Source organism: Poecilia mexicana, unplaced genomic scaffold, assembly GCF_051168715.1.
Source record: "Poecilia mexicana isolate PSO_F unplaced genomic scaffold, ASM5116871v1 scaffold_1, whole genome shotgun sequence".
In the NCBI taxonomy this organism is placed as follows: domain Eukaryota; kingdom Metazoa; phylum Chordata; class Actinopteri; order Cyprinodontiformes; family Poeciliidae; genus Poecilia; species Poecilia mexicana.
The window spans coordinates 23,247,557-23,260,244 of record NW_028263370.1 but is presented as its reverse complement, the minus strand read 5'-3'; the positions used below and the strand labels follow the sequence as shown (position 1 = coordinate 23,260,244).

At 40.9% G+C, this 12,688-nt stretch overlaps 2 protein-coding genes across 3 annotated transcripts in view; both read right to left on the bottom strand.

The window, feature by feature from the left end:
• Window positions 1-6,926, bottom strand: part of sh3pxd2aa (SH3 and PX domains 2Aa) — a 104,175-nt gene extending 97,249 nt beyond the window's left edge. For both annotated transcript variants that reach the window (XM_088006661.1, XM_014985673.2), the window contains exon 1: window positions 6,824-6,926. In XM_088006661.1, coding sequence (XP_087862787.1) covers window positions 6,824-6,919 — 96 coding nt within the window. In that variant the 5' untranslated portion in view covers window positions 6,920-6,926. The remainder of the gene's footprint in view (window positions 1-6,823) is intronic.
• stn1 (STN1 subunit of CST complex) lies at window positions 2,709-12,423 on the bottom strand. The gene is made up of 9 exons (XM_014985677.2): window positions 12,161-12,423; window positions 11,924-12,019; window positions 11,737-11,814; window positions 11,411-11,584; window positions 10,486-10,591; window positions 10,146-10,296; window positions 9,421-9,543; window positions 9,262-9,334; window positions 2,709-8,697 (listed from the first exon to the last, which is right to left on the bottom strand). Exons 1-9 carry the CDS (start codon window positions 12,291-12,293, stop codon window positions 8,540-8,542), a joined length of 1,092 nt encoding a protein of 363 aa, XP_014841163.2. The 5' UTR covers window positions 12,294-12,423; the 3' UTR covers window positions 2,709-8,539.
• Window positions 12,424-12,688: the final 265 nt, after the last annotated feature.

The window sequence follows — 12,688 nt, the reverse complement described above, 5'->3', positions numbered from 1 at the left end:
CTAGTCCCCCCCCCTCTCTCTCTCTCTCTCTCTCTCTCTCTCTCTCTCTCTCAGCAGCATAAGCATTTCCAGCTGGTTTCACAAACATTACAAATGGGAATCAGTGGTTGCCACGGATTGTGTCCTTCTCTCGTTTCCCCTGCCTCCCTCTCTTTTCTTCTCACAGTAACAAGCCACGTCTCCAGAGACTGAGGAGCAAAGGAAACTAGGCCAGAGTCTGATCTGCTGGGACTTACAAGCCCAAAACACACTCTGAGAAGATACATGTATGTACTACAACGTCCTAACTGCTGTGCAAGGATCATATACATGCAAGACATAAACACTGTAAGCAGCAGCATAATTATCATAATTAGGATTTTATTAATTTGGACTGGATTGGATTCTATATGTTTGTTAAAAATTTTATATGTTTGTCTTTAATTGGACCTTCAATAAGTAAAGGGAATTGAAACTAAAAAACCTCCAAGAACCTCACAAAACATCTGGATATATAGTGAGATTAAAACACAGGTGTTTTAATCTCACTTGCTTATTGAGTCACTATTTAAGGTGGTTGGTTGCACTGGATTTTATTTAGGGGTATCAGAGTAAAATGAGCTTATTACATACGGATTCCTCATTTTAAGATCTGTAAGAAATATCTAAAACCATATATCATTTTCCTTTCACTCAGCAGTTCTGTACTGCTTTGTATTTGTCTATTATATGAGACCTAAAAAACTGATATTTTCATTACAAAATGTAAAAATGTCAAATAAAAATAACTGTATTCAGCTTGAATGAGTGTTGTTTTGGTTCATAATGCATCAATAAAGCATAAGCTAAAGCTGACTGCACAACTTAAGTAACATAAAAACTGAGAGTCGGACAGATTTATACTAAATGACAGCTTATAATCAGTCACTGTTTTTGCTTTTAACTCAAATAATGCACTATGACAGCTCAGACTTTGCAAAGAGGAATTATTTGAACATTTATCAAGACCAAGATGACTGTTTCTTCTTGCTAGCAGCTTTGAGCTAAACAAAGATGGCTGCCACATGCTGTGTCTTAGCTTCTTCTTTTAATAACCACACAAACAGGCTTGTCACAGTTTTACCACATGCTGAATAAACAAGCCAGTGCACAGCAAGTTCCAGTTTCATCAATGGAAAGTTTCCTGCTTGTAGTGGTGAATTTAACTGCTGTTCTTGATAATAACAGAATTAAACGAACACTGGCTTACTTCAGGGAAGTAGGAAAAATATATAAACAGTTATATAAAGAATATGAAAATATTAAGAACTAGTAACACCACTGAATCAAGTCATCCATTAAATAACAAATGACTTTATGAATACTAGATCAACTTATTTACCTGCCATCATGTCATCAAAATATTTACAAAACACTAAGCAGCATCCACACTTCAACTAGAGCAGATGACATTTTTATTACATTTACGCAGATAAAATTTGTAGAAGAAACAATGGATCTATTCAGATTTGTTTGTGAGCAGAAAGTCATTAGTATGTATAAAATGTTTTACAGCAAGTCAGACAAATGGATCCCAACAGATTTAGTTTCTCTCAACTGTTAAAATTGTCCATGATGTAAGCCATGGTTATTGCTATCAATAAATATCAAGCTTTAAAAAACCGCCAAGACTTTCCATTCTGCCGCTCCTACAGCGCAAAGGTCCTGTAACGAACTGCCAGAGAGATGACCAGAGGCGTTTGGAACATATTTCCAATTGTGTACGGCAAAGTTAATTCAATAAAATCATACGAACACGTTCCAAGTCAAGTCCATTAATTTGATCCTAATTACCAATCACTGCATCGAGTTCAGTCTATTATGTAAATTGGTAAAAAGATTTCCATAAGGAAACCAGGCAGAATGAATCGAGTATTCATTTCTCCTGCATGAGTACGCAGCGACAGCAGACCACCGTTTTGTTGAGTCATTGACTTTAGAGCAAACCTCATGCATATGGCGACAGTGGAGAGGAAAACTACATTCTAACAGGAAAAAACTCACCAGCAGAACCAGAACCTGGCTCAGTGTGAGCCAGAGACAGAGCAGATACACTAAACAGAAGCACTGAAGTATCACCTATGTTAAAGGAAAGTTAAGAGTTAACGGCAGCAGTGGCTTCTTTAGTGACTTCACCTAGAAACAGTGAAACATATCAGTTTTTTACTCAAGGTTAGCAAGAGAATGTCATAATATAACTGAAGCTTAGGTACTTTAATCTTATCTTTTTAAATCATAAGCATTTCCATAAAAATGTCAAATTGAACAAATTATTCCCATTTCTAACAAGGCAAACCTAAAACAGAATTTGCTTTATGTTGTGCACTAGTTTCTGCCTCCATCTCAACAGACTGCAGAGAAATAAAGAATTATTTAGGACAATGTCGCCGTTTCTCTGGGAAAAAACACAATGGCAACAGCTTTCAGATGTTCCTGCGCTTGAAAAGCGGGTGCTCAGGACATTATGCTCTTATCAAGGACAAGCAGACATGTATTCTCTTATAATTACTTCACCGCATCTATTTTGTGCAAATGTGTACGGTACAGTAATAAGACAAAAGAAATGCATAAACATGCAGTTTAGCTGTCCGTTAGCTATATGAGAAGTGACACAGAGAGGGAGAAATGCTTATTATGTCCCATCGCTCTGAGAGGGAGCGAAGCAGCAAGCAGAGAACAGGAGAAGAGCCTTTCTAGTTTTAATTAAATGATTTATTTGATACATGCATCATTCTATCTGTTCTATTCATTCATTCGTTTATCCATCCTTTATTTCATCATTCATCCATCCATTTGTCCACCCATCTACGCCATCATTCAGTCACATTTTGTTTGCTTTCTGTGTGTTTTTTCCAGCTTCATTTGCCGTGTCTCTGACCATATTTTACAGGATTAAAGCAACATCACTTCATAAAGAAAGGAAAGGAAAAGGATCCAGGTGCTAAAGTGACCTGACCACAATCCAGACCTGATGCTCATTACAAACATTTGAAGCATTTCAAACTGGAAAAATACAGCAAACATTCTGAACTGATAAGTTGGCAAATAGTCAAACTTTCATTTGCATTCAGCAAACAAATCTAAGAATCAGAATAATTTCAATCAACTCAGCCTGTCCTTTCTTTAAAAACATTGCCAACACGTCATCAGCTTTCAACTGAAAAATAAAACCAGGCTTTGATGTATAATATGTTTCCTCCTGTGTAAGAGGGAACAAGCTGAACTCCAACATGCAGAGCAGAACAAGAGTGCTAATTGTGTCCACATATCATTACGCCTGAGGGTCTGCAGTGCTGTAATTGAGTATTAGGGAGATTGTGTTCCTTTCATTGTGGTCATTTATTATGACTTGTTTATGAGGCTGAAACAGGATCTGAACTGGAGCCTTGAAGCACAGAGCCTCAACACACACACTTCAACAAGCCTGCTATTGATGAGTGGACGGGGGTGAGGGGTCGGTGGGGGTGGCTGGTCCAGGAAGGCAGTAACAATCAATGGAGCCCGTCATCAGGTCTCAGAAGGTGAAAGTGACCTACATTCTCACAGAATGACAGAAACTGTGGAGGGCAGATGGAGAAATAGTCATAAAACACTTAGAACAGAACCTCTTAAAAGGCTCAGATAATAATAATAAATAATAATAATAATAATAATAATATGAAACTTAAATAAACAAAGAGGAACTAACAACCAAATCAACTTTTTTTTGCTTTTGTTCGGTGTTATTTGGCAGAAACCCGGCTCACTGCTGGCCTCCTTAGGTGGAGCGGTTCTTGGACAGCTTGGTTTTGCTATTGGTTGCTGTGATACAGCTTCATCAACGCCATTGGATGGTTTTTCATTACAGGGTCTGGAAAGTGGAAAACTTAGCAACAGCCGCAGGCTCACCTTCCCTCTCCACTCAGCCCCACACTTGGCCACGCCCCTCCGTGTATCTTGGCTCCGCCCACTTTAATGAAACCTTTCAACATTTGTCAAGTTTGGATATGCTTTCACAGGGGGTTTAGTTACAGGGTTACACTTTGAGCAATGCTGTGATTCTTATTATGCCTTAATTTTAAAGTAGGCTGAACATACCAAGTGTATCCTGGTTTTTCTCTTGTTTCTCATCTATTTCATTATTTAGTGCCTGCAAATACATTTAGTAAAAAGCTGGAACGCTGAAGTTTTTTTCCCACTTCACCATGATTTGACTCTCTGATGATGTTATTTTGTGCATGCACCTGTTGGCAGCTAGTTTCTCCAAAATATTTGTTTGTCTTGGGTTGTCTTGTCCAGTTGAGGCTCTCCCACCACAATTGTTAAAAAGCTTTGGACTTCAAGTTTGACCACTGAATTATCGACTTGCAGCTCGCCATCTCAGTTATTATATGGTAACAGATTGGTTGAGATGTTGTTGTTCGAGGAGGAACCAGTGGACCAATCAACAAGCAGTTTGCTGCCAATCAAATCATTTGAGTGCAATGCCTGGCTTGTACCAAAAAATGGGGAGAAACCATGCAGGAACTGCAAATGGAGTCGAATCCGGAATGGGCTGGCTGGGGAAGACATGGTTAAAGTAACAACGTCTTTAACCGGCATGATCAAGTGATGAAGAATTTCAGGTGTTAATCGCTCCCATTCTATCTGCAGAAATGTATTAGGATGTGTAAAAGTAAGGGGATGCCCCATTTCTGGTTTCTAAATTGTCCAACATTTTCTGTCAGGGGCCGATGAGGAAGCAGGAAGGCCAGGCCTTCGGCTCTGGATGATGAGCTTTAATCAGTTCCAGATGCTTTGTGGAGAGGAAATCCAAACCGCAATATGAGGCCCAGATCTGTCTTGTTTTCTCTCATCAGCTTTGTTCCATATTCCAAAAAAAAGTTACTGATGAGTTTTTCCCAGATTGCACGGTTCAGATTGTTTCTCCCAGCAGTGTTTCCTCATTGAGCTGGGAAGAGTTTTATGTGTTTTATACAATTCCTCCTGCAAACATGTCTTAAGGTGTCCAACAGCATGGGGGTGTCGCTTCACTTTAAGTTTTTAAATTCTCCACATTCTTCAGTGGAGGCAGTTTAGGACTGCAGTGAAGTAGTCCTCCTCTTCTCTTCCTCAGCTGTGGCTTTGGAAAATGTTTTTTCCATTGACTTGCTGGAAAATGCATGGATCTCCCTGGAGATGTGTGGTCTAGAAGGCAGATCATGTAGCTCTAAAATCTCTCCTGGACTTTTCTGCATTATAGCTGCTATCAGATAAGTGGAAATGATGATGCAACTCGTTCAATCACAGAGTCTGGCTGCAGTTTCTTCCAACAAAGATCTTTATCCATCACACAGAAATCCACATCTTCACTGAATTGCACAGCTTTATAAAAATTTTGGAAAGTAACCCTTATCTATGAGGTTCTATTAGCTGCAGATGAATGAATGACAGTTCGTCAAGATATTTCTCTGAAGAGTCAGAAATCACGACTCTCTGAATTTGGTTTGTTCCTATTTCAGATTCCTTGAATCATTAAATTATTTCTCCACTGCAGCAGTTTACAAAACTAAACCAGAAGCCAGACTGAACCACCAGAAAGTTAGCATCATCATTCACCACAACTTCTTTTGTTCTCCAATTGGCTTGGATGAAGTTCATCCTGTAAAATGGATCTAAATGGGAGAAATCCCAGAAAGAGCACTGAGGGGACATTATGGCCAGCTAGTTTAAAAAATTGAAACAAACAAACAATAGATGAGAAACAAAGTCTCTCATCTATTGGTCACAAAATCTATTTATATAAACCTATTTATATAAATCTATTTATATCAGGAGGAATTCAGAGTATCATCTAAAGAGCTGTGGGCTTCTCTTGTTTCTGTTAAAATTAGTGTTCAATATTCATCAACTAAGTACTGGGCAAAATATGCATCTATTAGGACCAAAACCACTGCAGAAAAACATATATAAGGGCACATCTTTTATTTTACAAAAAGAAAGAAAAAACATCCTGATGATTCCCTGAGAAGGTAAAAATGAACACAGCATCATACTGGTAGTCAAGCACAGTAGAGGAAGTATGGTGATCTTTGAATCCTCTGGATTTTTTCTCTGGTCACTCATGCACCTTCTGTCATCTCATTAAAACCCTGCAGGGACTGGAAGACCGTACATTTTTCAGCAGGACACCTTGATACTGGCAACTGGTAACACATGCATGAAAAAAGTGATGCTGTGGGCTCTTGAGAATACACAGGAATCACCATAGCAACCATTCAGACAATGTAACAGAGCAGGTTCTGGTCTGTATCCAGGCTACATCCTGCTTTATACTAATTGGACACCAGAGAAGGAACTTCCAACATGGCTTCCCAACAGCGGAAAGTGGGAGGAATTTTGGACAATAGGTGGCACCCTTCAGATTTCTTCTAAAATGTTCTAGTTTAGTTAGATGCTCCGAGATATTTAGCTTTAAGTCGTTTTAAAAAACACAATCAATTCAAACCTGCAGCCAGTAAACAAGCAGAGAGCCTGTAGCCCTTCAGCAGTTTCAGTGATGATGGAGATAATGAGCTGCAGCCATGACAGGACTCAGGTAGGAGTTCACCTGTCAGCTGGAGCAGCAGAGGGCTTCATCTGCTCAGAGTCTGGCTGCTTTCTTATTTATGAGCAGGTGTGGAGCCGCATCACATCCTGGCCTGCAGCCTCATCTCCCCTCAGCTGCGGACTAAATGGTGCGTTTAGGTGCCACGCTGCGCCCGCGGACAGGCCAGAGACCAATCCCGACGCCTCATATCCAACTGGACCAGAATGTTAATGTTACTGGGAGATGAGGAGAACTCACGTAGTGCTTGGACGGATTCCGCCTCTTCTCCACGTCCACAACTTTCACGTCCAGCACCGTCCGGAACTGCATCTTGATCCTGCACAGGCTTTGCATTAAAACGCTTCGGATGGATCTGCTTCTTCCTTAGAATAAAAATAAATAAATCACAACATTCCTCGGTCCAACCCGACAGCTTCCCGACGCAACGACAGGAAATCTGATTGAAACTTATCAATAGTCCGATAGATCAGGTCGCTCAGACAGTCTGGGCGGCTGGTGGGAGCGCGGAGGGAAAGCTGTCACCTTAAAAACAGGAAAACAGAGAGGAGAGCTCCTTTGTGTCTGCAGCGTCGCTCAGAAAAAACCCTCCGTCTGCAGACCTGGATCCTCAGCGGTGGACCCGGCTCCCAGCAGCGGGGAGGACGGCTCGATCCCGGGAAGAAAAACCTACTCAGAGAGACACTGATTGTGACCGAGCTGCTGCGTAATCCTGACTCATTCATTCGTCTTCCTTTTGGGCCCCAGAAGTTCTCCTGTCAGCGTCAGAGAGCCCGAAACAGCCTGATCCAAACATCCGGACCGACCCGCAGCGACGCGACGCGCCCGGGAGCCAGCTGCATGTTACCGGCTGTTACCGCTGGAAGCCGCGCTGTCTGACCACCGAGCTCTCAGTCAGCTGCAGCTTTCTGGCCGGAGACACGAACCACTGGAACTGAATACAGATGTTTCACAGGCGACCAATCAGAGGCGGCCGCTCTGCGTGGAGGAGACAACTGACACAACACTGACCCCCAGCGGACGAACAGTGCAACACACTTATTCAGGTTTAGGTCGAAAGTCCGTTAATATCATGGCAATATCTTTTATTTGTAAGGAAAAATTTGGAAACCAAAATATATTTAAGACATAAAATGTACAGTTTATAAAAACAAAATTCCTTAGATTTTTTTTATTTTGAAATTCTTGATCTACATTTCAAATTCTACATTCATAAGCAGGAATACCTGAATACCGACACCTTCCCAAAATAATGGCCTAAGTCCTTCTTGATAAAAAAAATAATAATTTTGGCAAAAAAAAAAAAAAGTCGCAAGTCTTCAGTCAGAGGCCCTTTTACATTCAATGAAATACTGGCTGCTACAGGAGATCCTCCCAGCCCACAGCAACACTCTGATAACACTTAATGGGATAAATGAGGTTATTTTTTAATTAAACTGAATATTTACAAACCTCAACAAAGAGAAGCAGAGTTGTAAAACAAAATCCAAAATTGCTCCACAACGATGTGAGGAGGTGTTAATGGCTACTGGGAGAGCAAGCTGCTGCAGGTGCTTCATCAAGCTGCCGGCGCATCGGGTTGACGCCAGCGACAATAAGCTTCTACGTTCATGTTGTTTCCCTGCGACAGCTTTAAAAGGAGGGAACAGATGGACGAGAGGAAGAAGAGGATGGATGCCTCTGAGATAGATTTGTGTTTCTTGGCAGCTTTTTTTATTTTCCAAAAGAGACGTGAGAATTAAATAATCATTCTAAAGAAAGGCTGCTCATACTGCTGATAGTTCCAAAGAAATGGGGCTCAGCAGAAACCCAGGAGAGTTTTTCAGCCTCAGGCCATCAGAACAAGCGGATCCTGCCATCTGTTTATCCTTTATTTATCTTTAAACCATCTAAACCAGTCGTGATGAACTGAGGAGTGCTGATGATATGTTGAGTTTCAGTTCCAGGCCACGGCCGTCAGAAGGTGATGTAGTGGCTGTCACTGGTGCTGACGATGTCGCTGTCACACTCCAGCGTCTGCAGGACGAGCTCCAGGGCCGCCTTGCTCACATTGAGGCTGTAGCGCTGCCTGACCGCCGACAGGATGTGCAGGATGTGGCAACCCTTCTCCGCGTCTGTGTGCACAGAGACGGGATTGTCAATACACACCAACACGCACGCACACGCACGCGCACACACACACACACACACACACACACACACACACACACACACACACACACACACACACACACACGTTTGTGTTGCTATCTTTGTGGGGACTTTCCATTGACTTCCATTCATTTCTACAGCCTAAACCTTACCTTTACCCTTTTCCTAACCCTAACCATCACATACCTAACCCTAACCAAAACTCAATTCATACCTTAGCCCTAACTCTGACCCCTGACCCAAAAACAGGGTTTCCCCTCGTGGGGACCAGGCTCCGGTCCCCACAAGGAGCAATTGGTCCCCACAACGTAGTATATGTCAGGAAAATCGTCCCCACAAGGTATTACAAACAAACGCACACACACACACACACACACACACACACACACACACACACACACACACACACACACACACACACACACACACACACACACACACACACACACACACACACAACCAAGAAAACATCCAGTAAAACAGGCAAATAGAAGGATTTAATCAAGAACAGGTTGAAGTCTACTCACACTTTTCTCTCTTTGAATCCTCCCTGATGATATCTTTGACCGTTATGAGCAGATCTTTGTCTTGAATGGTCACCTGGTGAGGAGAAAACTCTTCAAACATCCAGGAAACAGTAACCCTACTGAAGGACTGGTTCCACTGCCGCTCCATTGTGTTCTTACATGATACACTTCATCCTGGGACTTGACCTTGCGGTACACGGTGCCCTGGTCCTGCAGGACCTGCAGAACCTCCTTCAGGAGCTGGTTGAGCTGCTGGCAGCCAGACGGACCAGCAACAGCCTCCTGCACACAGATACTGAGTCATGATGTTTATGCTTTATATACAGATTAAGAATATCTGTGGAGGACATACAAGGCTGAATATAACAATAATTTTAAGAGGAATTGATTCTGCAGAACATCAGATTATTGATGAAATCTTTAGGCAGAAAAATAAAATTAGAAAAAATAGTAAAGAAACTTTAGTTTTTAATATAATTATTTAATGAGATATATACGGAAGAGGAACAGTTCTGACTTTTTTTTTTATCAGATTTCTGACTTTAATCTCTCTATTCTAATGTTTCTCAGAACTCTGACATTAATCTTGGAATCTGACCTTTTTTTCATCTTTCACCTCAGAATTTTGACTTTAATCTCAAAACTTTGACTTTAATTTAAATCTGACAAGTTCCTCCAGAAGGTTAATTCCTCTCACATCTCTGTCATTGAAGCGGTTTGCTCCCAGTTGCTCGTCTACTCTAAAGTCAGAAGTCATTTTTATCAGTAGCCCTAATCTTCTGTGGTAAATACCAATACTTATACTTGCACATTTTTAGTGTTATTCTGTCTATGGAGTAAACGGTGCTTGAAACGGAAACTATTCCCTTTCCAGTCTTCCTCACCTGCCCTGCAGACTGAGTTTGGAGCCGGCTGGAGATCAGAGGCTGCAGCAGATCCTGGACGTCGTACGGTCTGAACTTAGCCACCAACCTCTGCTTCAGGAAGTCCTTAATGATGTTTGTTGCTTTGCTAAGAGAAGTTTCTGCTGAGTCTCTGCAAGCAATAAAAAGTTTTCATGTTGACAGGAGGACAAACTACAGAAAGAATATCAGTTTTTGTGAATGATTTGCTGATGGCCACCCACTGGCCCTCCCACAGAATCATGTTCAGAGGTTTTGTACTCTAGATGTGTTCAGGATTCTGAGGTTATTCTAATCTGCTCTCAGGGATGGATCTCTGTACCCTGCTTCATCGAGCTGGAAGTGCTTGTCGTAAAACAGCCTGTAGAGCTGAGGGACCTCCATCATCCAGGCTATCTGGACCGCCATCACTGGGTCGTCCACCTTATCTGCCAAAACATACAGACACAAGCCTGCTGTAACATACTGCAGCCAATCCTCAAGAAAAAACAAAGGTCATTCGTTTACATTGGAAACCTTTGCAGCTTTTCTAAAAACAACTCAGGTTAAGCCAACACAGAGATCATTTTTAAAAATGGGAAGGTGGCTTCCAATCAGAAGAAGGAACTAGACACGCCATATTCCAGCTGAGTCTGAAAACCAGCAGGACTTATTGTTTGTTGTGTTCCAGGCTAATTATAAACAGCAAAAGAAATTGATCTTTCTGCAATAAATGGCTTCAAATAAGATGCTTTCATCTGTGTGTGTAAGTGACTTTAAAAACTGACAGTAGTATGGAAGAAAATGAGAGGCAGCCATGTTGGATTTTGAGTTGGATGCTAGAGAAGGACTTCAATTAATTTCAACCATGATGTATTTATCCCAAAGGTAAATTAAATGTTGTTGTAACTCCTGTCGTCCAAGTGTCTTCAAAAGAGTCGCTGGGGATGGTGATGCTGTAGGCAAGAAAGATCTCTGGTAGCAGTCAGTGTGGCAGCCAATCTCAAGAGGCCTCTGACTAAAGACTATTGCTGTCACATGATTTATGGTTCTTTGATTAAACTTATTTTTCAATTGTGCATTTAAATATTAAATGAGCGGAGATTATATGAGGTGATTCTTTTAATTCAATAAAATAAATAAATAAATAAATAAATAAATATATATATATATATATATATATATATATATATATATATATATATATATATATATATATATATATATATATATATATATAACATGTTTGGTCTGAAAAGTAGACTCACAGTAGGTGGAAGCTGTGATTTCTCTCTGTTGCCTCGACGTCTTCACAGGCCCTCGAACCCGGATCAGCTCTCCGATCTCCAGGTGACAGCGTTTGCGTTGTTTCTGTCGGAGTTTTCTAAGCTCTGCGACCAGATCGAACCCACCTTCGGCTGCATCACTGTGTTTCGTCCCAGCTTACGTGAAAAAAACAAAAACAATTTCTGTAAACTTTAATAAAAATATCAGTTTTTAGGAGGAACCTCTAAATTAAAGAGGTTAACTTACATTAGATTAAAATTCGAGTGTCAACATTTTTGATATTCAAACTCATTGAGTTGAGACCTACATTTACTGGGATCCTCTTCTTCTTTCAATAGATTACTTTTCCAGCACAGACAGTTTATAACTCCAGTACCATCATCCACTATACAAATAATGACAGTATGTCTGCATTAGCAGAGAGAATATGCTGCAAAATATATGACTGGAAAATATGAAAATGTCTTAAACACAAATATTATGATAATCAGTACCTCCATAACAGAAGAAGTCGTCTCTCTCCCTTTTGTAAACCACTGTTCCAAGAACATCCACTTTGTAGATTGGATGTAAATTGTAGAAATAAATGCCTACAGACAATAAACAGAAACAAAATTCATTCGTTTACAAAAAAATTTAAGGTTATTCAGTCTGAATGCGATCATGAAGAACTTCTTCAAGAACAGGCTTAAGTTAAAACAAACTGCAGCTGCCCTGAAGGTTGTTGTTACCTGGAACCTGTACGGACTCTGTCATCTGCAGGATGTCCCTGACAAACAGCCGAGCAAAAGCGGAGAAGATCGGGTCCATTCCCCACAGCATGGACGGGGGCTCATCGGCGGGATCCATCGCAGCTGCCTGCATTTCATCCTGAAAACGACACCAGATGTTTTCCTAAATCCCCCTTTTCTTTTTTTCTGTTGCTGCAAGTTCAGTTGGTGTCTCACTAGCAAGCTAGCGCCCATGGAGAGTCACGTGTGTGGTTCCCCAGCAGGAACGGTACGTGTCAGCCATATTGTGAGTGGCACATTAGAAATCAGGACATCAGTTGAAACGATGAAGTTTCAACCGATTCTGATGGAACGTTTTACATTTTAAATTATTTCTCAATAGCTTGTTTTCACGTGACGTCCCTCCTGGTGCATTTTGGGAATCAATCACAATAAGCAATATGTAACTCAAAACAAACGTGCTTAAAATAAAGTCTTATGGTTACCTCTGAAAATGCACCAATCTACAGCTTAAATTAAGTTATAATA